The sequence below is a fragment of the Syngnathus scovelli genome, chromosome 12, assembly GCF_024217435.2.
Source record: "Syngnathus scovelli strain Florida chromosome 12, RoL_Ssco_1.2, whole genome shotgun sequence".
NCBI classification, from domain to species: Eukaryota; Metazoa; Chordata; class Actinopteri; order Syngnathiformes; family Syngnathidae; genus Syngnathus; species Syngnathus scovelli.
The window spans coordinates 11,862,362-11,887,500 of record NC_090858.1 but is presented as its reverse complement, the minus strand read 5'-3'; the positions used below and the strand labels follow the sequence as shown (position 1 = coordinate 11,887,500).

The 25,139-nt window shown below is 44.9% G+C and overlaps 1 protein-coding gene across 1 annotated transcript in view; it reads left to right on the top strand.

Moving 5' to 3' along the window:
- The window catches only part of srbd1 (S1 RNA binding domain 1), a 44,333-nt gene extending 20,279 nt beyond the window's left edge, over window positions 1-24,054 (top strand). Inside the window, exons 15-20 of the mRNA XM_049735479.2 lie at window positions 479-561; window positions 4,047-4,153; window positions 4,228-4,392; window positions 4,741-4,884; window positions 8,330-8,514; window positions 9,086-24,054. Of these exons, the coding sequence (XP_049591436.1) occupies window positions 479-561; window positions 4,047-4,153; window positions 4,228-4,392; window positions 4,741-4,884; window positions 8,330-8,514; window positions 9,086-9,378 (977 nt within the window). The 3' untranslated portion in view covers window positions 9,379-24,054. The remainder of the gene's footprint in view (window positions 1-478; window positions 562-4,046; window positions 4,154-4,227; window positions 4,393-4,740; window positions 4,885-8,329; window positions 8,515-9,085) is intronic.
- Window positions 24,055-25,139: the final 1,085 nt, after the last annotated feature.

The window sequence follows — 25,139 nt, the reverse complement described above, 5'->3', positions numbered from 1 at the left end:
GACATCCAAGTCTGATGTCCCGTAATCAACACTCATTCATTCTTAAAGACGTCTTGCTTTGGGCAAAACACAAACAAACAAGTGCTCCGTCTATTATCACCATTAAATATATTTTCATATATTATTTCCCTAAAATGACAAAATATTTTTTCTCTTAAAATCAAATTGTTGATTTAGTCTTATCCAATCATTTTTTTGGGACGGTTAGAAATTCAATGGAGTCCAAATTGTGTGCACGCACCTGTGTAAATGAGTCCCTCTCCACAACAAGCCCAGATGTGGGGTGCTCTAATTTAAAGGCAGCTTTAATTATTGCCGATTGGATTTGGCCTCTCCCTCAGGCCTGAGAACATTTGCATTTTGGGGAATTAGAAATAATGCAGCGGTGAATATTCAACGACTCGCTTCGGATAGTTTGCGGCCTTTCATTCTCCAGCAACACCTCATTGGCTGGCTTGACGTCTGTGTATGTCAACAGTGTCCATCGGAAGACGCGTCCAGGATCCACTGGCGGAGCTCGTGAAGATCGATCCAAAACACATCGGCATTGGAACGTACCAGGTAGGAGGCTTCACGGCGGGTCCTCGTATTTCAAGGAAAACACAAATATGGGAGGGAGGAGATAGAAGAAGAGGCGCCCGGGGTTGGAGATCAAGTCGGCGCAGGCCTGTGTCAACACATGACGCTAACGCTCACCGCTAACTCAATTAATGGCCCGGAGTGACGCGCATGTTTTTTTTTGCTACGTCTCGTCCAGATGTGGATACGTGTATGCGTGCGCAGCTTTTCCCTCGGTGCGCATCGATCGCTTTGTGACAACTTTCAAAACGCTGGACTCTCCATCTTGTTTGGAGAGAGGCATGCAAATTTGATGATCCCAAATATGAGTGTGCTCATGTTTGTCGTTTTGTGCGGTGAAGCCGGCTCGGGTCATGGGGCTGCGTCTCTCATCACATGACTCTCCGGGGTGCCGTCCGGGTGCTCGCCTCCTACCCTCAGATCATGTGACTAGGTCAACACCAAATGATAATATAAGCGGGTAAATAAACCCCGGGTGCTGACAGATACGAGACGGGGCATCCCTCTGACCTGTGAGCTCTCGCCAATTTCTCTTTGTGTGTGCGAGCACCGTGCAGGTTTGTAGGAGCTCTATTTGTTTGTCATTCTGTAGGTGCGCTTTGTGACATTGTGAGATTTTTGAGAGATGATTGCGCGTGAGGCCCAAAGAGAAAAATGGCACTGGGGCACGTGTAACTTGAGCCAGCTGGCACAGCGGGGTCACCCTTTGCCTCTCCCGCCGCTCGGGTCGCTGAGTGACAGCTTGGAGAAAACGGAGGAAATGAGGAAAGTGGAGGAGCGTTGCAACCAGATCGGACTTTACGATTGCTGTGGGAACGTCAATTTCGCTGTGGCATACGCGGCTTCCATAACTTTTAAAACACGATCACTGAGTGTTCAGATTTTATGCTATCATTGCAATCAATTGGTCTGAAGTTAGACACTTGAAGGGTGTGATAGTTATTTGGATCACACACTCTATATATACACGCACGCACACACACGCACACACTCGCTCTCTGCTGCATAAGAAAACATTGCCTGCCTGCCGGAAATTAAGCCAACTGTCACTCTAACCTTCTTTCTTTTTTAGAGATGGTGTGGAATCAGTGCTGGAAGCAGAAATCCAGCAAAATTCCGCCATCACGCTTACAACAGTACAATTGCTGGATGGCTGCCTAGATAAAACCACTTTGAGTGGCCAGCTCAGTGGCCTAGTGGTAGAGTGTCCGCCCTGAGACTGGAAGGTTGTGGGTTCAAACCCTGGCCGGGTCATACCAAAGACTATAAAAATGGGACCCATTGCCTCCCTGCTTGGCACTCAGCATTAAGGGTTGGAATTGGGGGGTTAGATCACCAAATGATTCCCGGGCGCGGCACCACTGCTGCCCACTGCTCCCTTCGGGGATGGGTTAAATGCAGAGACAAATTTCACCGCACCCAGTTGTGTGTGTGACAATCATTGGGACTTTAACTTTAAGTACTGTTCTTCCAGTGGAATTTTTTTTCTGTAAAAGCAGCTTCTTATTCTCATTCCGGTTGAAAAATCACGTTTATATAGCGAGTTTATATATCTCCAGGTGAATCGCATGACTGCATTTTCAGGTGGGTTTTGGAATTGGCAGTTTTCCAATTGGTTCCATCTTGCATAAATCAAGTCATGTTACATATGAAGGTTTCAAGTACAACGGGCAGCTCTGCGTGCGTGTACGTCGTCACTCATTCTTGAATGATTTGGCCCACAGGGGAAGATGAGCAAAGACTAACAAGAGACACAGATGGATGGTTGTGAAGCGTGGGAAAAAACAACCTTTGAGACTTTTATCAATGGGAGAAACTTGCAATTTTAATGACTTCCTACTGTTATGTTAGAGGATGTGAATGACTGAATGACAAGGGAGGTTGAGAGATGAGTGCAACTTGATATTTAAGTCATTCCAAAAAAAAAAAAAAAAAAAAAAACCGCCACTTCCTGAGAACTGTCTCCAGGTTGACAAGCAAGAGTAACTTAACGCATCAGGAATATTTGAAAAGAGACGATAAAAGGCAACTACCACCATTTTGTCTGTGTTACTAAAACAACCATGCTTTGCTACGACAGCAACAAAAATAATAGTGAAAAGCGTTTGCCTGCTTTTGCCCCTGAAAGGAATCACCAAATGCAGGTTGCATCCGAGTCAGAAATTGGGAACGTTTCTCTGTGTGTATGTGTGTGTGCGCTATTCTGACCTACGCATTAAGAATGTGAGCCCAGGTGGAGGCGCAAATGCCTTCACCTACTTTTCTCGTGTGAAAACATTCTCCCCCGGTGTAACATTTCAGGTGATTTCCTCTCCACCGCTCCGTACTCTCGCTCGTCTCCGCCCTTGTTCACGCCGACTCATCAATCATTCACGTGCTCCCGCTTGGGAAATGGCAACATGGTGTCATTTCAAGCCTCATTTTTATTGTCTTCACCATGCCTCTGGCTGTTTGTGTATGTGTGGGGAAGGGGGCTCAGGATTCTATGGAACCTGCAATCAAATAGTTAGGCCTGAATTATCATTTAAGTTAGCTCGTAGTAGTTTTTTAATGTTGATTTTGGTTATCAGAAACATCAGAGTATTTCGGTCGTCTTAGAGTCGAAAAGGTCGTGTGAGCTCTGGCTCAGCGTTAGCTAAAATCACATAGCCCGTTTAAGTGAAAACCTTGTCAGGCCTGAATTAGCGTTGAGCGACGTAGTAACGACGTGACAATTACTTTTGCGTGTTCCATTTAGTGCCCGGCCCACAATAGTTTTACAAAGTTGAACTTGATCGACACATAAATACAACAAGCGTAGCAGCTTGCAATACTTTGCCAACGGCGTTTTTTTGTTGTCCTGCTTCCTTGCTGGCATTTAACTTGAAAGCGGTTCTTGTGAGCTTGATCGTGTTACGACTCAAGCAGGCTCGATCAGGTTCGCAGTCGGTAAAAGTCGTTTGCTTGTCAGCTAATCGTCCGGCATTTGGTGAGGTATCGGTGTCCAGTGTCGGCCCTCTTTGACTTTGGTCCCCCGTCCCGCCCGCTGTCCTCCTTAATAGCGAAAACATTCCAAGCCTTTTTTGCAAGCTCTTCCCAAGTTGTTGTTGGGCTGGTGGCTCTGACGCGCACGGAGACGAAGAGTTCATCTAGACCATCTTTATTCGTCGCCAAGTTAAACACTAAGCGCCTTTGCACCCTCCGTGCGTTCTTTCCATCTGTCAATCAGAGCTCCTTTTCCCGTCGTTGTCAGTCAAACGTCGCCCGTCGTGTCAGGATTTGTTTTGGCTCGGCCGCCGCTAATCTCTTTTTCGGGATGAAATTGAATCATCCTCCCGGGGGACTTCCTGCCTACAAAGTTTCAGATGCCTATCGGAATGGTTGATGAAACCAAAGTTTGGGATTACCGTCATTTGACCTGCTTCTGACTTTCTTTTGGTGTGGGCTCACCTGAAAACATTTCATTGCTTCGGTATGTGTTTTTCCAGCACGACGTTTCATCCGCCGCTCTAAAGGCGGCGCTCGACGGCGTGGTGCAGGAGTGTGTCAGCTTCGTCGGGGTCGACATCAACATCTGTTCTGAGGTCCTGATGAGGTAGGCGGACACATCTCGGAACCGTACTCGGACCGCAATACAACGATATCTTTGTTGTCGTCGTATTCATGTAGGCACGTCGCGGGCTTAAACATAGGAAGGGCTCGCAACATCGCCGAATGGAGAGAGCAGAACGGGCCCTTTGTCAACAGGGAACAACTCAAGCTGGTCAAAGGCATGGGACCAAAGAGCTACCAGCAGTGCGCTGGCTTCATCAGAATCAACCAAACTGGCCACAGGTACCAAATACCATTTCTGCAAGTTCATAAAAAAAAAAAAAAAAAACAACAACTAAAAGCTATAGAAAACGGAATCACAAAACTGTCACGATTCCAAAGATCAGTGGAACCACAATCGGACCCAGAGCGACTTTGGATTCCGTCATTTGTGTGAAAGTGGTTCCAACAATATTAATGAATGATTTGTAGCAGATACCGAAGATACCAAAGTTGCCTCGACTAAAGATGCCTTTTTTCGTGCATATTTGCCCTGACAATTTGGGCTCAATTCTGAATATTCTGAGCTTCCGCTGCACAGTCGTGGTCAATGTTCTACTTTCTAATTGATTTTTTGTCATGTCACGGCAGCGCCGAGCATGCCCCACTGCCAATGCTGCCAGCTAAAGCAGTTGCCAAGAAGGTCAAAGGGAAATGCAATGTCAGCGTCGCGACACATGCCAACCCTTTGGACCAGACCTGCATCCACCCAGAGTCCTACGATGTGGCACAGAGGTACAGGACATTACACACACACACACACACACACGCACACGCACACACACACACATACACACACACACACACACACACACACACACACACACACACACTTGGCCGAAGCATGTTTGGGCTGGGATGGAGTCGATTTGGACGCCTCCTCATATGGCGAAGCTTATCGTCGTGCGGGCATTCTTGATTCAATTTTTAGAGAGGCCCTCTGCTCTGTAAGAGCAGGCGTGTCGGCTTTGGGCTCTGCGAGCGGTTGAGGAGCAATTGCTGACAGGGCCGATGCCCACGGTCCTCCGAAGCACATGGAATCAAAGCATGCGTTTCATGTTGACTTGTGAGTGTGGGAACCCTCTCTGCTCCAGCTGTAGTCACTCAACCGTGTTTAGTCTACACGCCTTGTGACACTCGAGGCTCCGATGTGCTTTTTTAAAGGTGCTAGGCGGCCGGGAGCGTGTTTGGCGCTCGTGGTGCAACTCTACGGAACTTCCATCACCTCACCACCCCTCGTTGCCTCTATTGCAGTGCTTCTCAATAATTTTCTGTGATGCCCCCCCCAGGGAGAAGAAAACATTTCAAGCCCCCCCTCCCCATGTTATTAAAGAAAACAAAATATAAATAAAAAAGAAAGATCAACTTACAATGAAGAATAACTATTAATAACATTGTTTTTTAGTCTGTAACAGAACAGATTCCATGTGCATCACTTTGCCTGAAATTAAAAATACATTATAATTATTTAAACTATAAATATTCTTGACCAACTGCCGTTTTATCCTGGAAAAAAATACAATAAAATAATAATAAACATACATAATATTAAATAAGAGCAATAAATAATATTCAATTCAAAGTAATCAGCACCATTAACTCAGGAGCACAACATATAAAACATTTTAACCTACAAAACAAAAATGAATAAAACAATTTGTGCTCAAAATGAGGCAGCATGGCGGAGACCATATCCACAGCTGCAGGTAGTATCAGCTCTTCTGCAATGTTGTGTTTTTTTCTCGCACTGAGCAATTTGGTACGCTGCTTTATATGATGCTTACAGTGCTTCCTGATTGACTGAAGTAGCATTCACAAAGTGGGATGATTGTTGGCAATATTCAGCCCGTTTTCGCTGAAAAACCTCAAGCACCTTATCAGCGTGATTGGGGTGCAATGACTTTATAAGTGCCGCCTTAATTGATTTGACTTTATACTGTCCACTGCCAACATTGTAAGGCACAGTAAACACCGGTCTTTCCTCGTCTCCCATCGTAGTCGCACTGAAGCTGAGCGCTACGTCTGCTTCGTCATATTTCCTTGTCTTAGCTTTCATATGATTCTCAATTCTCTTATCTCCATCTCTCTCCGCCGTTCCTTTCAACCCTGTTCAATATTTTGCCATGGTGTCCCACTGCACTTTTTATCGCCTGCTCTGTGCTGTGTGCGCGTATGTTCCGTACAGCGACTACTCCTTGCGCACACTCTTCCAGTGATACCGCCACTCCCACCAACTGCAGTGGATGTCTAATTGCCCTTTAATCTAGTACAGCCAAAAGAAAAGCATGTTCCCTGGTGTCACACGCGCCCCCCTTGGTATCGCACCGGGCGCACCCCACTATTTGAGAAGCTGTGCTCTATTGTCTATTCGTTTTGAAACACCTAAACACATTTTTGGAATATTGTGTGTTATCCTTTTCTCACGAATTCACAATCAAGCTCAGTTAAAATAATAGATGGCACCAGTGGTGGGGAGGAGGGTCCAGAGGAGGGAGGTATCAAATGTATTTGAGGGAGGTGTTTACTTGTCCTACAGTAAGTCAAGGTTAAGTAATGGCCCGCAGTAAATTAGTTTGCGCAGTGGTGCAAGAATCTGCTACTCACACATCCCAAAATACAACGCAGTAACGAAAACTGACAGGAAGGAGGATGGCTGAGGAATGTGTGTGCGTGTGTGTGCGTGTGCATGTGCGTGTGTATGCATGCGTGCGTATGCGTGCGTGCATAGAGGGGGTGTGCAAGGAATATCGCGTTCATCACATTAGAGAAACCGAATCCCCATTACTGCTCACAACCCACATACCCCTCCTCCCCACTGTAACCATATACAACACACACGCACACACACAAAATAAAAAATGAAAAATAATCAAATTACAACCCTCTTTATTGCAATTGTGATTTCATATGCGATTATTTTTTTCAAAAACTTCATCCCATGTTTCATTGAACCAACACAAGCAATGAATCTGTATGGCATGAAGCATGAATTCATATGTGGACTGCACTTCCTAAGCACTGAACCTATCTCAACACAATCTAAATAAATAAAATCTATATGCTAGCTGCAATAAATTAAAGCAGCGTCTGTGATTTAAAAAGTGCATTCGTCTATATTGTGATGTTGATTCAAATTCAATTATCTGCTGAGTCCAAATAAACAAGCATGAACACGCGTGACAAACGCGCATCCTTTTCTGGCATCGCCTCACAGCTTGTGCAACAGTGATCTGTGATTTTGGACCGCCAAGCCGCTGCCCCCCAAAACCCAGCTAACATGGTTTGGAAAAAAATATCCTTAACGAAGGAAGATTCATCCATACAAATGTGACATTTATTCCGTTGCCCTTCACAGCTGTCTGGGGCATTTTAAAGCGTGCCCCCTTCACATCCGCACTGGCCGTACCACTGCCTAATAAGCATTTCCCAACCACATTTTCTAGGAAGCAATGTTATGTGCGTGCCCACCTGTTCAGTCCATCACTGCGGCGAGTGGGTGGGACAGCTGGGGGGTGGTTCTGGTTGGCGTCAGGCTACCAGCGAGCGACATCCATCACAAGCACCATCCAGCTGGTCCGCACAGGCAGGCAAATGCATTCACATCTATCACCAGCTGTGGGGAGCCTCCATTGTAAATAATACACACGCACGCACACGCACACACGTTTTTCCATAAGCTTTATTTGCCACTGCGGTTCCCATGCCACTTGGAGTTGGTGCCGAATATACGTAGACGCACGCATTAATAGCTTTGAATGGGTGTCAACATCCCCAAAACAGGAGATTTTTCCTGGCGTGCCACACAAGTGGAAACGAGGTGTGACAGCGCGCTGGGATGGGAGCACAGTCAACATGTGTTGGATTTAGCATAGGTGCATTTTTAACATGTAAGCAGCGCTACATTTTCTCTCAGTACTGTCACCACTACCTGTAATTTTTCTCCCATTTTATTTATTTTTTTGGCGGGAAGGCATTGCAACTTATACAAAAGTAGTGCCATGACACTTAAGTTTTTGTATAACCTACCAAAGTGCCCAAACAGATTCAGAAAAATAAACAAACAAATAAATACAAAATTGGTGCTCTTTCTTGCGTTTCCATTGACGGGTCGATCACGGCTGGTCAAAGTAGCCCAGCCAAGAGGACTCTCTCAGTTTTTTTGTGTCATGGTTATTTCTAGGTTCCTTTACCTCATTGGCGGCAGTGCCAGCCAGATCGGCAGCGCGCATCTCAAACAGAGTGTGGAGGAGAAAGTGGCCAAAAGCGGCATGGACGAACTGTCCAAAATTCTCGGCACCACTCCTGAGACTCTCGGGCTCATCATCGATGGCCTCACCCAACCCCCCGGCTTTGACATCCGGCAAGGTAAGTCCGTCTCACGGGGACCCCGACCGGAGCATCGTGCTGAACAAAACCGCGTGCTTCCTTGACGTATAGTATTGATGTTGTCATCCATACGTAAATCTACTGTATGTAATTAGGGATGGAAAAAGTGTCACACGTGAGTGATAGTTGATGGGTTGATGCGTTGTCTACCTACATGACGTCGAGCGATGAAGCTCTGATTTGCCGGCCGGTCACTTGCGAGTAAAAAGCCTGTGCGGGCGGGCCTCCGTGACCAGAATGTCAAAAACGAAGCTTCTTGGTGACGTCGAGTATCCGCATAACGCTCAGCTGAGTCAACAGACGGCCTTGAGCTTCTCATGTTGTTGAGCAGAGTTGGACCTCAACTTTACTTCATTGTTTGCTTTAAAATGACAGAAAGGAAGAAAGATATCACTTGGAAGAAAAAAAATGTAAAGAGGAGGATTTGGTTACTTCCTGAAATGTAATCCTGCCGTTTCACGTCCTGCCTCTTATTTTTCCACCGCATCCCTTTCCCCTACCGGCCCAAAGCAACTGACGTGATGTCATCTTGTGTCTTTGCTATCCCCAGATTTTGGGCAGGAGGACTTTAAGCGTGGCATTGTGTCCATTCAGGACGTACATGTGGGTGCAGTCCTGACGGGCCGTGTGGAAAACACGTGTCTGTTCGGGGCTTTTGTAGACATCGGCGTGGGCCGCTCGGGCCTCATCCATAAGAGCAAAATTACTTTGGACAAACTGCCCGTTGGCCAGCGCCGCCGCAGCTTGGCCTTGGGACCTGGAGAGAGGGTGGAGGTGCGTGTGTTAAATGTGGACGCTCAAAAGGGACGCATCGGCTTGGACCTGATCCGGCTGCTGCACTGACTTGCACTTCTTTGTTCTTCGGGAAGACTCGCTTCCTTCAATGAATAAAAAAATACTCTTGTTTGTGCTGATCTAATTTATCCACTCAATTTATGTGTCAAAATCAAGGTGGACACATGTATTTAAAATAACTAAAAATGTCATTGAACTCGTTAGGAAGCGATACTGTATATTTTTGACCCAAAAAGTGTGTGTGTGTTTGCTTTTAACGTTCAAATGATATAAAAATGACTCATACAACAAAGGTTGTAATCCACACTGTAAATGATGGCATTTTGAAAAATGTTTCCTGCTGTCTTTTTGGAATCACACTTGCTCAAGTTATTCCCATTGTGCGGCGGATCAAATGCTCTCGCAGGGCTTTAAACAGCTCACAGGTCGTAAATTGACCTCACCTGCTGTAAAACGCCACGAAGCAGAGATGGAGGAGCGTGTGCCGGAGGACGGAGGGGCGTTGGCTCCAATGTGGGAGCGCGCACGTCTATTTTGTAGCCCTGAGGCTCTTTCGGCTCGGTCCCAGACATCATTATCCCGGGACGCTAGCGCACTAATCAGCTGCTTCAAAATTAATCCCAGACTCCCCGTCCGCATTATCTCATTTGTTTGTTTTTAGGAAAGCCGCAGTAAATAGCAGATCGCAAAATGTAATAGCGGTTGTGAGAAAGCCGCCGGTCCCCTGCGCTGAACTTGAGAGCGAATGCGGAATAGCTAATCACGCTATAGGCCCGGCCGGCTGCCGCCTCCCCTCGGGCTGCCAATAGAATACATTTTCAGGAAGGAAGATTGGATTAAGGTTAATCACATGCGGCACTTTGCTCGGAGATGATCTGGCAAAGATCACGCGCAATCATTTTGACTCGCCGCTGGATTACATTTTCAGCTTTTGATGTTAACTAGTTTTGTCGTCGCGTTGCGACCGACTCTCGCTTTGCTCTTGTCGTCCCGTCCCAAATGTGCGTTGGCACCTTTGCACGCGGCCCTCCATTTTCCGACATTGATCATGGCTCAAGTCAATTTTTCTCCGTCTCTCTGCGCAAAGCCCTAGCGAGCCTCACTGGTTTGGGAGCCGTTCTAAGAGACTTACCACCTGTGAAAGCCAAAGAGACAAATCCACGTTGTAAAAGCTGCGGCGGAGCGCGTCCCAACCATAACAAACGCCACACCGGCAGAGGAATGTTTTTCCCAGAGTGGCTCATAAAAAGTTTAAACTCGCAATAGTCCTCCGGTAATAAGATCTGATACTCGAGCTGGATCAAAAGTTATGCCTTGACCGAAATAATGCTCAGTTGACTTCGAGTCCGCCATTATTTTTTTCTCCCATAGCGTCAAGCTTGTTTGAAATGGCCTCACACCGACGGGAATATCAGCACAGCACAAGCGCTATTCTCTCGGCATCATCAGCACACTTGACGTTCAAGCAAAGCAACACTCGGCCACTTCTCCGTGGGCGGTAGAAAGGCCTTGGTGTAAAACACGAGCTTTCCGCGTAAGAGGATCCCAGCCTCGACTAAAAACGGAGAGAAAACACATCGATTGCATTTATGAACCTTTAAATCAAACACGATGGGCCAAACTGCGCATTGAGGGATGATCATTTTACTAAATGACGCACCGGGTGGCTAGAATTGTTACTCCTCCAAACGGAGCCATCGACAAAAGTAATGGGACACCTTGCCAAGAAGTGAAAATCACTTCTGATGAACGTGACATGGCGTTCAACCTCCAAAAGCGTTTTGCCCGTCAAAGTGTGAGTGTACGCGTGCTGGCTTCCGCGTGGGCGTCGAGAGGGAACGCTCATAAAAGCCACCATCACTCTGATGAGGTCACTGCGAGTGAAACCGGAGAAAGCTTCTTTTTTTTTTTCCTGCCTCATTCCTCCGTCTCTCCTCCAGCGCTCGTCCTTCTCGCTTTCATTCTGTCTTTGAAAATATCACTCAGCACTAAAAAAAAAAACACATCAAAAGAGACGCTTTACAAAGTGTCACTTGCGATTTTGTAAACAAACAAGGGAAGATAAGCGACACAGCCACATTGGCGGGTGAATCGAGGATTCGCTGCTAATCTTGTTGTTGGAGCAAAACGCTTTACAGAACATCAATGTAATAACATCACAAAACATTGGCAATAATAATAAAAAAATAGATCCCTGAAATGCACACAGTTTTAAATTGAGCTATTACTTGCCATTATTTTATTATTTTTTTTAATAAAGGGTTATGCCGATATTTGTTAAATTGCTGAATATTGATGAATCAGGCCTGAGCGATTATCGATCCATGCCTACGAAAAGCTGTGCATTGGTAGCAAACGCTCGGATTCCACTTGACAAATATACACGTCAATGGCAGTGAACGATTACTAGGATGAGAGCTATAGAAAATGGATAGATGCATGGAATGGTCATGAGAACGCATGTTTAGTTTTGTCTGATTTCAGCGTGTCTAGGTATCATTTCACCAGAGGAGAACAATCCTTCCATAGGGGAGCATTTGGCCATCCCCACTCTTGATGCGAACGTTTTTGGGCCCCGCGTAAGCCGATATTATTTTGTCGTCTTGAGAAGCGGCATGAAAATTCTGTCAACCGCTCCGTTTCACACACATACGCGGCGGCTCCGTTCAGGGACAGCGAGGCCTCTTCCTGTTCCCGGATCGTGACCGCCATTGGTGGCTCGCTGTGATTGACAGTCCACTGTTTGGGTTAGGCTGCCCCCTCTGGGGATTCACCACCAGGCAGTTGCTTGAAAAGAGTCCAATGCTCAACAAGTCTTGGCGAGAATTCTCCCACAGTACGCCGGGATGTTGTGTCATGCACGCACGCACGCACACACACATCCACGTAAAATGGATGAATATATCTGGCATGCATATCTTGTGTTCATCCCACGGGGCATCCAGTCTGGGATCGCAGCAACATTGTGTCGGCAGGCGGGCGGGAGGAAGGAAGTCGGAGCTTAGGGGGAATTCACTTGCACTTAGACGCCGCTAATCCATGAAAAAATACCAAAAGCACCACATTATGATCCCTTTTAGGTTATGTTCCTGTTTTTTGTAAATATATTTTGGATCTGTTCTGTGTGCTTTAGAGTCACTGTGGAATTTCTGCTGACTTAAAATAACCAGAGGTGGCAAAAGGTACCCACAAGTAAAAAATAATTAATTATATTATAATTATATTATTATAAGATTATTATTAAATTATTTTATAAAAAATATAAAAATACAAACAATTACATACAGGAAATGCCTATTTTGAGATCTTGTAATATTTTGTTGTTTATGCTCCCCGTTTCACATTCCCGGACAGCAGCGGGAATGCTAATGCTAAAACCAGCGCCGATAACAAAACAACCTTGACAGAGATTGGAAATCTGCTCTTAACTCTTGCTTGTCACTGATTGCGCTCGAACATGCCATAGCACTACGGTGCCTCCACACCGTTCGGGGGTTAGGCAGCTTTGGCACGTGTTTGTTTAGCTGTGAGTTTCACCAAGCTCTTAATACCGACGAGTCATAGCGCTTGGAGTAGCTTTAAACACACGTGGGAGCAATTCCGCAGCTTACTGACACGTACGGATTTGGGGCTAGCAAAGTTAGACTTGGATTGGATGGAGATTCAACCCACTGCTGAAATCTCATATATGGTGTGAATTTTTAATTAAGGTCATGTGATTTAGCTAATTCCCAGAGGCGCGAATTGAAAAGTTAAGGTACCACAGCACTAAAGTCACTTTAGATACAGTCGAGAGAAAAACTGTCCAATAGCAAAGCAAGGAAATTGAGCTAATCCCGAACAGGGTGTAGTCGTCATCAAATTAACATTGCAGGCGATCTTTGATTTTAAAATTCCTTGCTAAGACCAGACGAGACTCACATAAAGATGCAACCGTTGAGTGCCGTGACTGCAACTTGTAGCGTAACTTTGACAATGGAAGCCTTTGTGTCCTTTCTGACACCTGCTGAACAATTTTAAGCGTCCATTCAAACTGCGTAGTGACGATAAAAAGCTCCTTCTGGCAAATTGGCTTTGCAGATCAAGCAAGCCGACAAGTTGCGTTGGCCCCACGCATGTTTTCTTTTCTGGTACATCTTGAAATAATGATCCTTTTCAGAATTTTCTCGTCCCAACCAAAGTCTGTTTCAAGCATTAGCAGCCGTGACGGCTTTTTGCCGCTTGGCCATGAATAACACAAATCTTGTCTGGGCCTGTTCACTTCCAATACAAATGGAGACATGGAAAAGTGTGTCGCTTTATTTCTGTCCTGTCAAAGTGGATGAGCCCGTTTGAAATAATGACCATTTCTTTACAAGAGCGTGATGGGTCTTAAGCTTCTTGGTGCAAACCGCCTGCCCGCGGGAAACCCCACCTATCGGGTTTGGCACCGGTTTTGTGTCACCATTTGCAACGATGTCAAAGATCATTTTTAACTGGGCTGGCAGTGAATAAGTTGGAATGTGTTTAAAACGGGCGGGAGTGGCAAAATTGTACTTGCAGGTTTGACATTATGATGTCATTTAAGGTTACTCGATGTGTTTGGATCACTATCTGGCTGCAAGCAAACTGCACCAGAGCTGCTTTGAAACCCAACTCGGATGACCGTGCTGGCTCTCTGCCCAATGAGCCGTGAGTCCCACGGGGAGAACTTGATTTCCAATGAAAGCCCACCGGCTGCAAGATTGAAAGGCTGGCGATTGAGACATTGGTTATCTCGACGCTCCGTCAAAATGCCCACTTTCCCCAGTCGACAGCCTCCGACTAATTGTGACTACAGCGGAATAAAATGAAAGCGGTCAGACTTGACAGATCGGGCGCTGTACGACTCATAATATTTGCTCGGATACCGCGGGAAATGAAAGTCTTGCAGTGTCAATTTACACACTTTTCAGAGCTCATTTTGCGGCAATTATATTTTCAATCTCCATCCCAGTCCGGCTCCTTCTCCTTCTGTACACTTGCCAAGATTAACTGAAGGATGGAGCCGCTTTTTCCGTACGAAGTCTACAAATAGACACTTGTCATAGGGAAAGTGTAAAGGCGATACAAATATTGCTGACTGGTACAATATTGCGATATATAGATGGAAATTGTAGCAATATTCAAATGTTATCCCTTAGTTACTCTGGACAAAAAAGCAGTCCCTGGCCCAAAGTCAAATTCTCTCAACAATAGAAGGTGTGCTTGCGGGTGAATCATTTGTACGTTGTGCTTGTGCGGGGTTTCCCACAATTGCATCTGTGGTGTCACTTTTCCTGCTCATGTGGGTGGCGATCAAATTACTTTCTTGTTAACTGCGCACATGCCGTTCTTGTGTTTCCACTTTGATTTGTATTCATTTGTCATTAATTGCCTTTAACCGGCGGGCGTGTGCACTTGATTTACCCCTGCGTCGATTTTCACTAAATTAGACAAAAGTGCTTTGTGTGTGCGTGCGTGTGTGTGTGCGTGTGTGTGTATACGCGCAATTAAAGCCAGCTAGCATCCAGTGAAGACGTCCGTCTGCATCACGCCAGGAAACCCAAACCCCCTCGTTCTCTTGGTTTATCTTTTCACCGCGATGCCTCCATGTGATGTTGCTACGTTGCCAACTGTTAGCATCTTAGCATTTTTTCAAGGACCAACTGGACAAGAAATAAAATCCTCATCTGAGTAACTGCTGTTGACTGCTGGCTTACGGGGGGGACTCTCCGAATCTCAGACTTTAATAGAGCGAAGGCGGTATGTGCGTGGGTAGCTAGGTGTGTATACAAAGTTGTCAGGGCAGGACAGTCCTGGCACGTTCTTGTCGGATGAACTCTCCGTGACTCTGGGCCAATTATGTCAGCGCCTAAAATTAGAGCAAGTGCAAACACACCCGGTTAGAAATTAGGTAACGACCAGGAAATTGAATCAGACGCAACAGAAATGGCGGCCTAGCGCCCGCGGAAGCAGTCATACAATATTTGTCAAAATACTTGAATAGCAAATTGTGTCACCCACACTGACAGTTGTTGTCATATGTTCTGAGTTCTTCATGGAAGTAAGGTTCCTCCCCCCCCCCCCTCCCCCCCCTCCAGTTCCAGGCATAGCAATCTGTTCTTACCAGCCATGAGCATGCTATCGTCTTCTCAGTTCTAATCGACATTAAATGCAGGTCAATAAGAAAATCTGCCTTCATCCGTTCTGTACTCCACTTGTCACCTTGCTTAAGGCTTTAGCGCTGCAGCTGTTAGCATGTTAGCATTCTACCTATCTCGAGTCGGCTTTCGCAGATTAGCGCCTAACTGATTGTTAGCATGGTAGCTGTTAGCAAAGTTTGAATTGCACTTTTGTCTGGATCATATCGCATCACCCATTCTATTAAGTAAGCCCGCAGTCTGCGTTCAGCGCCGATGGCCTTTGCCCCGTGTTGCCACCGTGTTGCCAGCTGTTCACACATTTAATCTCTTCTGACTTCAACTACTTCATCATGCTAAGTCTGCCACTTTAACACGCATTCTTACGCACACACGTACACCCAAGCGCACACTACTATTTCCAACTGTGTAAGAGCTTATTACGAAAGAGCCGTTTCCGCGACATTCCACATGTCGCCCAAAACCTGTTGTGGGCCATTTTTAGTGAGGGAGCTGTCCAACTATCTTCTGTGTGTGCGCGAGGGTGTGCGTTTGTGTGGACCCATATAATCTGGCACTTGTACAGAACATGTCAGGACTGTTGCTCACTTGTGTTCATTTGTCACTTGGCTCAGGCGCGCTGTGACAAGTTGTTGTGTGATTAGGATAGTGCAATTTTCTCTACTAAAAATATGACGTACAAAAAGTATGCACAGCCTTTTATTATTCTTGCTCGGTGGTGTGCCGTGAAATGTTTCCAATCTCACGTGTGCTTTGGCTCAATCGTCATTGGAGAAACAATGCCTTTCAATTTGAGCTCATAGTCTGACTGCACAATTATGGGATTAAAAAGATCAATCGTCGTAATAGAAGTAAAATAAGTTAACGAGAATGCCTGTCAGGCACAAAACCATCAGTCGTCCTCAAAGTCCCAAGCATTTTTTGACCTAAAAGTGTCACCCGCAGCCAATGCATCTGTTTGCCTGCTGGCTTGGCTGTCACACACACACACACACACGCACGCACACACACACTGAAAGCAGGAGTGAAATGCGGTGAGAAAAAGTGTGACACATGACAAGAGGCATCTGTCCACAAGTGGGTGTCAGGTTGCCAAGCGGCTAATCGTGTTGCGTATTTACGCGCAGCGAGCCGTAAATGTGTCGCCTGTGTATTATTTTAATTGAGTGAGGCTAAAAGGGCAAAGGCTGAGCGTTTGTGAAAGGAAACAATTGAGCGCTTTATGTCAGACGTTGTGTCTCACCTTGTTGCCGAAGGTCACGTCCAGCCGTTGATACTCTCGTCTTATTACGTGCTTGTCAGTTATGAACAGCCATTTTGTCTTTAACGCTTGTTAAAGCAAAAAAAAAAATGCGTCAATTGATCATTAATTGTGTTTTGTGTCACTTGCTGTTTTTAATGTTTTTATGTATTTATTGAGACATTTTAACATTTGACCTTGCTAAACGTCACTCAGCAATGGACAGCTTTCCAAGGCAGTTTTTGTTTGGATGTTTGAGAGCCAGTGGCAAAGTTTAGTTTCAGCCATAACGAATGGTGAAAAAATAAAAAGTGCTCTTAAGGGTCTCCTCAACTGGAATAATGGAACTGTCATGACTGATGCATAAATTTCACAACTGCTTCTGGGCAGCTGTCCACTGTCGTGAACGATGCGCAACTTTGATTCAGTCGCGGAGACAAAAAATGCTTTTGAGTGACCGATGCACGGTCGTCTGTCTCCAAGCCGCCTCGTCCGCAGTGTTGACTTCAAGCGGTTGTTTCCACCGGCGGCGAGTGTTTATTGCCTTGGCGATACTCGACACTTGCAGAATAACGAGCTTGTTATGATGAGTGATCGGCTTTCGCGCCGCCTCGGCAGGCTCACGCCGGAACAGGTGTGAACGGGTCAAAGTGTCAGCTGCGAGGTGACGGCGAGGTGAGAGACGCGCAAAGGCTGAGAAAGCTCGGCGAGATGATGTTCCGGCGCCTCAAGCCATTGTGTGCATGTGTGTGTGTGTGTGTGTGTGTGCGCGCGTGCGTGCGTGCGTGCGTGCGTGTGTGTGCACGCTTCAGGCAGAGCATTAGTAATATGATACGTCTGCAGTAGAATGCTGGAAACTTGTACCTCCTTATCTAGAGGGCAAGTGAGAGTGTGTGTTGTGTGTGCGTGGTTTTTCTCATACATACCTGATGTGGTTGATAACATCTACCGCGTGCGTGCGTGCGTGCGTGCGTGCGTGCGTGCTTGCGTGCGTGTGTGTGTGTGTGTGTGTGTGTGCGTGCATTAGTGTTTTTTGGATTCCCCACCTCGAGGAGCCAGAAACACAAAGCCGAGCAGCAAGCTAGTACACTGGGATTTAAACACGTTTGAATTGGTTGTTTGATTTCACAATCAGATTGAATTTGATTTGATTTTTTTGAGGTTTTCATGTTAACATTTTTAACATTATACCTTATTTTTTGGTACATTTGAATGAGGTTACAGAATGAAAAAATAGAAAAATACATTCTATATTTTGAATACAGTTCATATTAACTGTCAATGTGTTTATAACAATGTACACGATTATGTCGTCCTTCTGGTCTTTTAAAAGTATGCATCCCAAATCCCCCATTTTTTTCTTCTTCAACCTAAACAAATAGTGGCAGCAATACGGTATATAAAATTGGGAACTTGTGTGTGTGTGTGTGTGTGTGTGTGTGTGTGTGTGTGTGTGTGTGAGTGTGTGTGTGTGTGTGTGTGTGTGTGTGTGTGTGTGTCTATTTATGAGTATTAATTGATTGAATCAGTTTTTATATTTTTAAAATTACTAAATTGGAGAAAAAGAAATTATGCAACAACACATTAAAACGTATGTTCGTTATTATTTCTTGTTTTGATCTTGAGTTGAAAATATATTCCAACTGGTATTCAATTTTGGGATTTTATCAATATTATTGATTGTAAAAAAAATAGTAGTATCAATTATTTTTTTAAACAAAAAGTGACAATATTTGCAACAATATATTTCCTATATATTCAAAGGACTAAAAATAACTTTTCTTCAATTTTAAATTTATGGTCTTTTATCCAGAAAATAATCTGTGGATATTGTGTCCAAGATCTCATGCATCACTTTATTCTTCCAATTTCTACATTAGTAACCGGTTCAGGTATTGAAAAATTCCCTTAATCTCAAGCACTTCTCCCCTCCCCTCCTGTTCTGAATCCACCATCCAAGTTGTTTCCTTCTCTTTTTGCAGTTAGACTTCATCTTGGCTTGTTTATCGATCGTCATGCTCGTCCCCTTTTTGCCGCCGTCGCTTAACAACCCTAACCAGGCTTTTGGCGACATCGGGCCCACAGAGTGTCCAACACGGTCGCAGTGAGTCGTGCTTCTATTCTAAAGCGATTTGCTCGTTCGTCTTGGGTTACCGGACAAACAAACTTTTGGCCAGCAGAAAATCCATTAGCGCTATCGATCAACGCAGGCGCACGCATTAATGTGCCCACACACTTTATTACAAACAGATGTCCAGAAAGGTGCACCGAGTGATGGCCACGCTTGGCTGGATCATTCTATTAGTTATGCTAATAAATACAGATTTTCAAATTCTTCAACAGCCCACACAACGTCAAAGTGTCTCAATATCGTGCTCTGAAATTCTATTTCAGGTAGAATTGTGAGATGAAAACATGTTTTTAAATTTTTAGTAGACAAAATGCTTAGTCATTATCAACTTGATCAAGTTGATAATGTGTGTTGGGACGTTAAAAAGCCTCACGATAGGTGTCTGGCGTGTCAAATTGACCTGTGTTAAGATTGAAACAAAAAGCTATGACAAAATGAGCTTTGTTTTCTTTTTACCTTTTTTTTTTTCAAGGTTACACATGTAGTGGGTCTCCCATCTCTATTTTTGATGTACCAAAGAAACAAATAGAATAGGTTTTATTTTATGACATAAAATAAATAATTTTTAAGGTCTTTAGAACAACACACTAAACAATTGGAATTTGAAATATCACCAATCGCCATGAGCATTGTTCAAAATTGTGAAGTAAATGAAAAATGAAATTGAAGAATTCTTAAAATATTGTCACATAATTGCTTTAGATTTTGCTACTTTTATCACTTTATGGTCAGTACACTCTATTTTAAAATATTAAAAAAGAACAACAACATATCCAGGCTTTTTTCCCCCCCATTGCTGTGTTAATTTGACCTGCAACGTAAGCTTGGGAATATTTCTGTGTATTTCTACAGACACCCGGGGTACAGCATATGTAATCATTAACATGACTATCATAAAATGATGTAACTGTAACCATATGCCCTGTGCCTATATTAATCATCATTCATTGGGAGTTGGGGACAGTTCTTAATCTAGCAAAAGAGAAAAAGAAAATGGGCCTTAGTAGAGAACCTTGTGGTTGCAAGTTATTGCATTAGAATTTCACCCCTGATGTAAAGAAAACGAGAGAGCAAATGTCGTTTGACAAACGCTGTGTGCCAATGACACACGGTGGCACCTTTCCACCACCTCTTTTGCGCCACCCGCGGTCACGACGGCTGCGCGTTAGCACCTCATCATTAGCATTCTTCTCCGCATAGTAGCGCGAGCTCCTCCGACTTATCGGGTTTCGGTCCTCAGGCGTGCGGCAACCCGACACCAGCCGGCTCCAACCCCTAACACAATTTCTGCACAAGGCCTCCCAACAACGCATAGTTGGGATAAAAATATTTGACGTCGGTTGGGCACAAGCGAAGGCATGTGATCGGTGTCGGCCAATCGGAGGCGTGTTGGGTGGGAGGTCTTAAGTGTTGGGTTACCTGTATGTGTGTTAAAGTGTTATTTATATCTGGAGTGAAAGTGTCAAAGCAAGAAGGTCAGGACTTTTGCTGTGTGTCTCACTGCAGCACCTTGTTAAATCTGTGCTCAGGAGTGGAGTTATTATTGCATTTGCACATTTCTGCCAGGAGGGGCAGCACTGTCACCACGCCAAATCTTTGGTCAAACTCTGACCTTATGGAGTTGAGCTATTGAATTGTTTGTCGGCCCCCTGAAAATTGACTCTGCAATGGCCGCTTCAAAAGCCAAGTGGCAGACTTTTTTATCTTTTCAGCCATTCTTGCTTTTTGTGCGTGTCGACCAATGATGCATGTTTCCTAGCTTTTGTAGGAAGATTAGAACTCAATTTTAACCAACAGCTTTTGAGAACGGTCCTTTCTATTGGGCACCACAACAGGTGCGCAATCCGCCGCAGCCAGCAAATGAGCACTGACTCGTCGCTTACGCGCCGCGCCGCGCTGTTACTATTTCGAGACACAGTTCACACTGGCGGTCAGGCCTCCGCAATGGAAGAGCCACATGTTGCTTTGCCATTTAGAACGGCAGAAAATCTGGAATTGCATTCACAATCACAAGCGCTCAAAGTATTTGCATATTCCTGCCAAAAAGTGACAGCAGGAAATGGTTAACATGCATCGTGTTGGCCGCCGTTCACCCTCAATGGCACATGACCGCAATTATGCCCTCTTCCCGAGTGATCAGACACTGCAACGTGTTTTTATGGGCTGTCGGGAGAGCAAGTGAGGCTGCAGATGTAGAAAAAGCAGACGGACGAGGCGAGAGGACTGAAGAGAGATGGAGTGGGCGGACTGGAAAGGCTCTCTCGAGAGTCGTCCTGGTCCGCAACTCCTTGACGGCGGCGCGACCGTATATAAATGCTCAGACCTGAAAGCAACGCTGCGGGGTCAGAGGTTAACGTCACGGGAAAGCCCCATTGTGCGCTTGGTTAGGCACGGGACAATTACAAGGAGAAATTCACAAATCCAGTACAGTGAGCCGGATAGCAACATTTGAAGTGAGTCGCCCCGACGTATCTCCTTTCACTAGCTGTCATTTATACAAGCGGGCCGAGTCTCTTTAGGAGCCCCGAGCAGACTTCAAACAAAGCCCAGTGGGGAGAGCAAGAAAAGACGCTTCTGAGGCAAACAACGGGATGGTTGAACGAGTAGGCAGATGAACCGACACGGGATGTGGGAACCTTCCGCTTGACTTTCGTCTTGGCAGCTCCTTTGCGTCGAACAATCACTACTATGTATGTCAACGAGATTTTCAAAAGCCATCGAGTGGAAATCAAGACGGGCATTTTGATGAATGAATGGAGAAACAATTGAGTGAAATCCAGTAAACGTGCTTTTGGACGGCCCGGACGAGAGCCCGTCTGGCATTTTTAGGACGATGAATACAAAGAGCCATCTTCACTTTGTGACTTTCCTTCTGCAACTGTCAGCGCATTCACTCAGCCGCTTGCGTTCTCTGGGGGAGCGCCTCACTTGCGGTCGTAATCGGCTAAATTTATAAACATGGCGGTTCCCGACCGGACTCTGTCCCGAAACGTTCATTTCATTTGGAGATAAATAAACCGGCGGCAGCGCTTGGCTGCTTGCAGCGTTTGCAAATGGAAGCGCGTCTGAAAAAACACACAGGCACAAACAGCACACACACGTCCAAGTGAGTGTGGCATTTGATTTGACGCAAAAACAAACACACACACACACTCGCCTAAATGGCTCATGTCAATGTCAAAAGTGAAGTGTAAAGAAAATTCAGTCACACATCAATGCACACGCAGGAAAAATAGACTCACGCCTGTCACGTCTGTTTCAAGTGCGGCCAACATGCGTGGCCGCAAGTCGCACTTTCCAACATGGAAGGTAAACACTAGAAATTGCCCACTGCGCCAAAAGTTTATTTTTAGTTGAATTCAAAGAGCAACTGGAATAAGTCGTGTGCGATATTGAAAATGTGAACGTTGGAATCGTGCATGTCGGTCTTCAATGAAAAGCGTGGAACTTGCTCCAGATCGCTTTGTCTGAGCTTGATTTCACGAAGATATGTGTTCAAATTATTTTTGCAGTGTGCTTCAATTTTGACTTATTTTGGGGGTGGGGGGGACATAGCCAGAAATTTGTCAGCAATTACCGTATTTTCCGGACTATAAGTCGCTCCGGAGTATAAGTCGCACCAGCCATAAAATGGCCCAAAAAGTGAAAAAAAACATACAAGTTGCTCCGGAGTATAAGTTGCATTTTGGGGGGCAATTTATTCGACAAAATCTCACACCAAAAACAGTCATGAACAAGCAACAACAGGCAAAACGATAGCAACAACGATAGGTATGCTAACGTGACAAACATAAACAAAGAGCTGAGAATGGGCCTGACGTAACATATAGAGCGATTAAGGACAACTATTACATGAATAACATGTTTATAAAACCATCAGTGTCACTCCAATTCATTAAATCCATCGATTGTTCGATACGATAGCAACAACAGGCTAAACGATAGGTATGCTAACATGACAAACACAAACGAGGAGCTGAGAACGGGCCTGACGTAACATAGTGATTTAGGACAACTATTACATAAATAACATGTTTATAAAACCATCGGTGTCACTCCAATTCATTAAATCCATCGATCGTTCGATACGATAGCAACATGCTAAACGATAGGTATGCTAACGTGACAAACACAAACGAAGAGCTGAGAATGGTCCTGACGTAACATATAGCGTTATTAAAGAAAACGATTACATGAATAACACGTTTATGAAATCATCGTGTCACTCCAATTCATTAAATCCATCGATCGTTCATTGTCAACTGGGTGCGCGCGGCTGAGGGCGCTTGCACTTCAAAATATTCCACAGGCCCATATAACGATAGATAAACTATATTTCAAATAACTATAATATAAGCAATAATATTATCAAACCATCCGTGCACTTTAAATCCATTAAATCCATCGATCAAATTCCTCGTCCTTTGTCAACATCGCCGCGTGTGCGCCCTGACGTCAGCCTCGTCTTTATTCCACAGGTCTAGTATATAACTATATTGTAGCGTTAATAAAGTACAAGGATAGACGTGGGTTTGGTAAACGGCTCTTTATTCAACAAAACAAACTTCCAAGCATGTGGCGGCGTGGACTTCCAGACACGAGAGCTCCATGGCATAGGACCGGGCGTGCGTAATGGCCATGTCCGAGCCCCATGCACCGTTCGCGGACAGCCACTCGGCCGAGCGCCGGCCCCCGACTCAGTAGAGTAGGACCGGGCGTGCATAAAAGCCATAATAGTTTTTCAAACCTTCTATGTCACTCCAAATCCTTAATTCCTTCAAACTCTTTGTCCTCCGTGTCACTTAGAAATGATCACCACTAATGATGCCGGTAGTCCTTCCGTGGGTACGTTTATCCTTTATGTAAACAACCGCCGTGCCACTGACGTCACTTGAAATAGTATTCCCTTGGTACATCACGGTTCTCCAAACTTTCTTTCTGCTGCTCGATTACTGTTTTCAGCTGCATATTTTACAACTTGAAGTTTGTAACCTGCAAAATATGAGTTTCTTTTTGGTGCCATTTTTCTTAAACCCGCCCAGTTGATGAGTCACGGCCAACGGTGAAATTTAGAGCGCCCTCATCCAGTTTCGTCTGAAAATATAATTTTTTTCAGATATAGTTTTTTGTTTTGTTTATTTGGTTGTTTTATCAAAGTCAAAGTCTGCTTTATTGTCGATTTTTTTTTTTTTTATATACACACAAAGAGATTGAAATTACGTTCCCACTATCCCTCGGTGACATAGTACACATATGCATACAAGCAACACAAAAAAAAACAAGAAGGCACAAACAATGAATAAAGAGAGTGTTGAATAAATGATAAATAAACAAATAATAATAAATAATAATAAATATAAGAGGCGCAAAAATGGAGCAAGTGTACATACAGCAGACAGTGGACTTGGATATGGCGCTTTAAAGTGTTAATTGCTTTATTTGATGTTTTCTCTATTTTTTATGTTTTGAATATGTTCAAGATAAAGGTATAAAAGCATGTGAAGTGATCAACTATACTAAAAATAACATGGGAAGTGGTCAACTATACTTGTAAGTAAGTGATGTGTTAATAATCAAGTAAAGATTTGTGGAAAAAAAACACATATAAGTCGCTCCTGAGTATAAATCGCCGCCGCCCTACCCCCCCTCCCCAAACTATGAAAAAAACCGCGACTTATAGTCCGGAAATTACGGTACAAAGAGTAAAGCTCCCCGACACGACGGGCTCTCTGCTTTCTGTCTGTCCTCACTTGCACTTTTGTGTACATGCAAGCGAGCCAAAAGCAAACGCAAGCTAGCAAAGCAACCAAAGAGCGACGGTGGCCGAGCCGAGCTGAGGCCTCTCGTGTGTTTGTGCCTCGTTATGCAGATGAGCCGCAACCCGATAGCCCGCGCTCGCAAAAGCCCACTGCGGCCCAAGCGGTGTATTGATGAACTATGGAGCCATTGATTAACTCATCCATTACCTATTCAATTCTAAAAGGATTCTTTTGTACCAGCTGTAGAAGCGCGTGAACGGTGATGATTTATTTTCCGTTCAATTTCACCCGCTCGCTCTCGGAAGGTCATCTGAGCGGCGCGCTTCTCGGCGAATCGAAAGTGTGACAACCGCGCGCGTCTGTTTGGAAGCCTCGCATATCCCGATTCCATCCGCTGCGAATTCTAATGAAATGTTTACACCAGTCGGCCCATTCCCTTCCCAGACCAATCTAATTGATTTGAGTGGATTATTTTCATCAGTGGCCATCCCTCCCTTAAGACCCCGCGCCGCAGCATG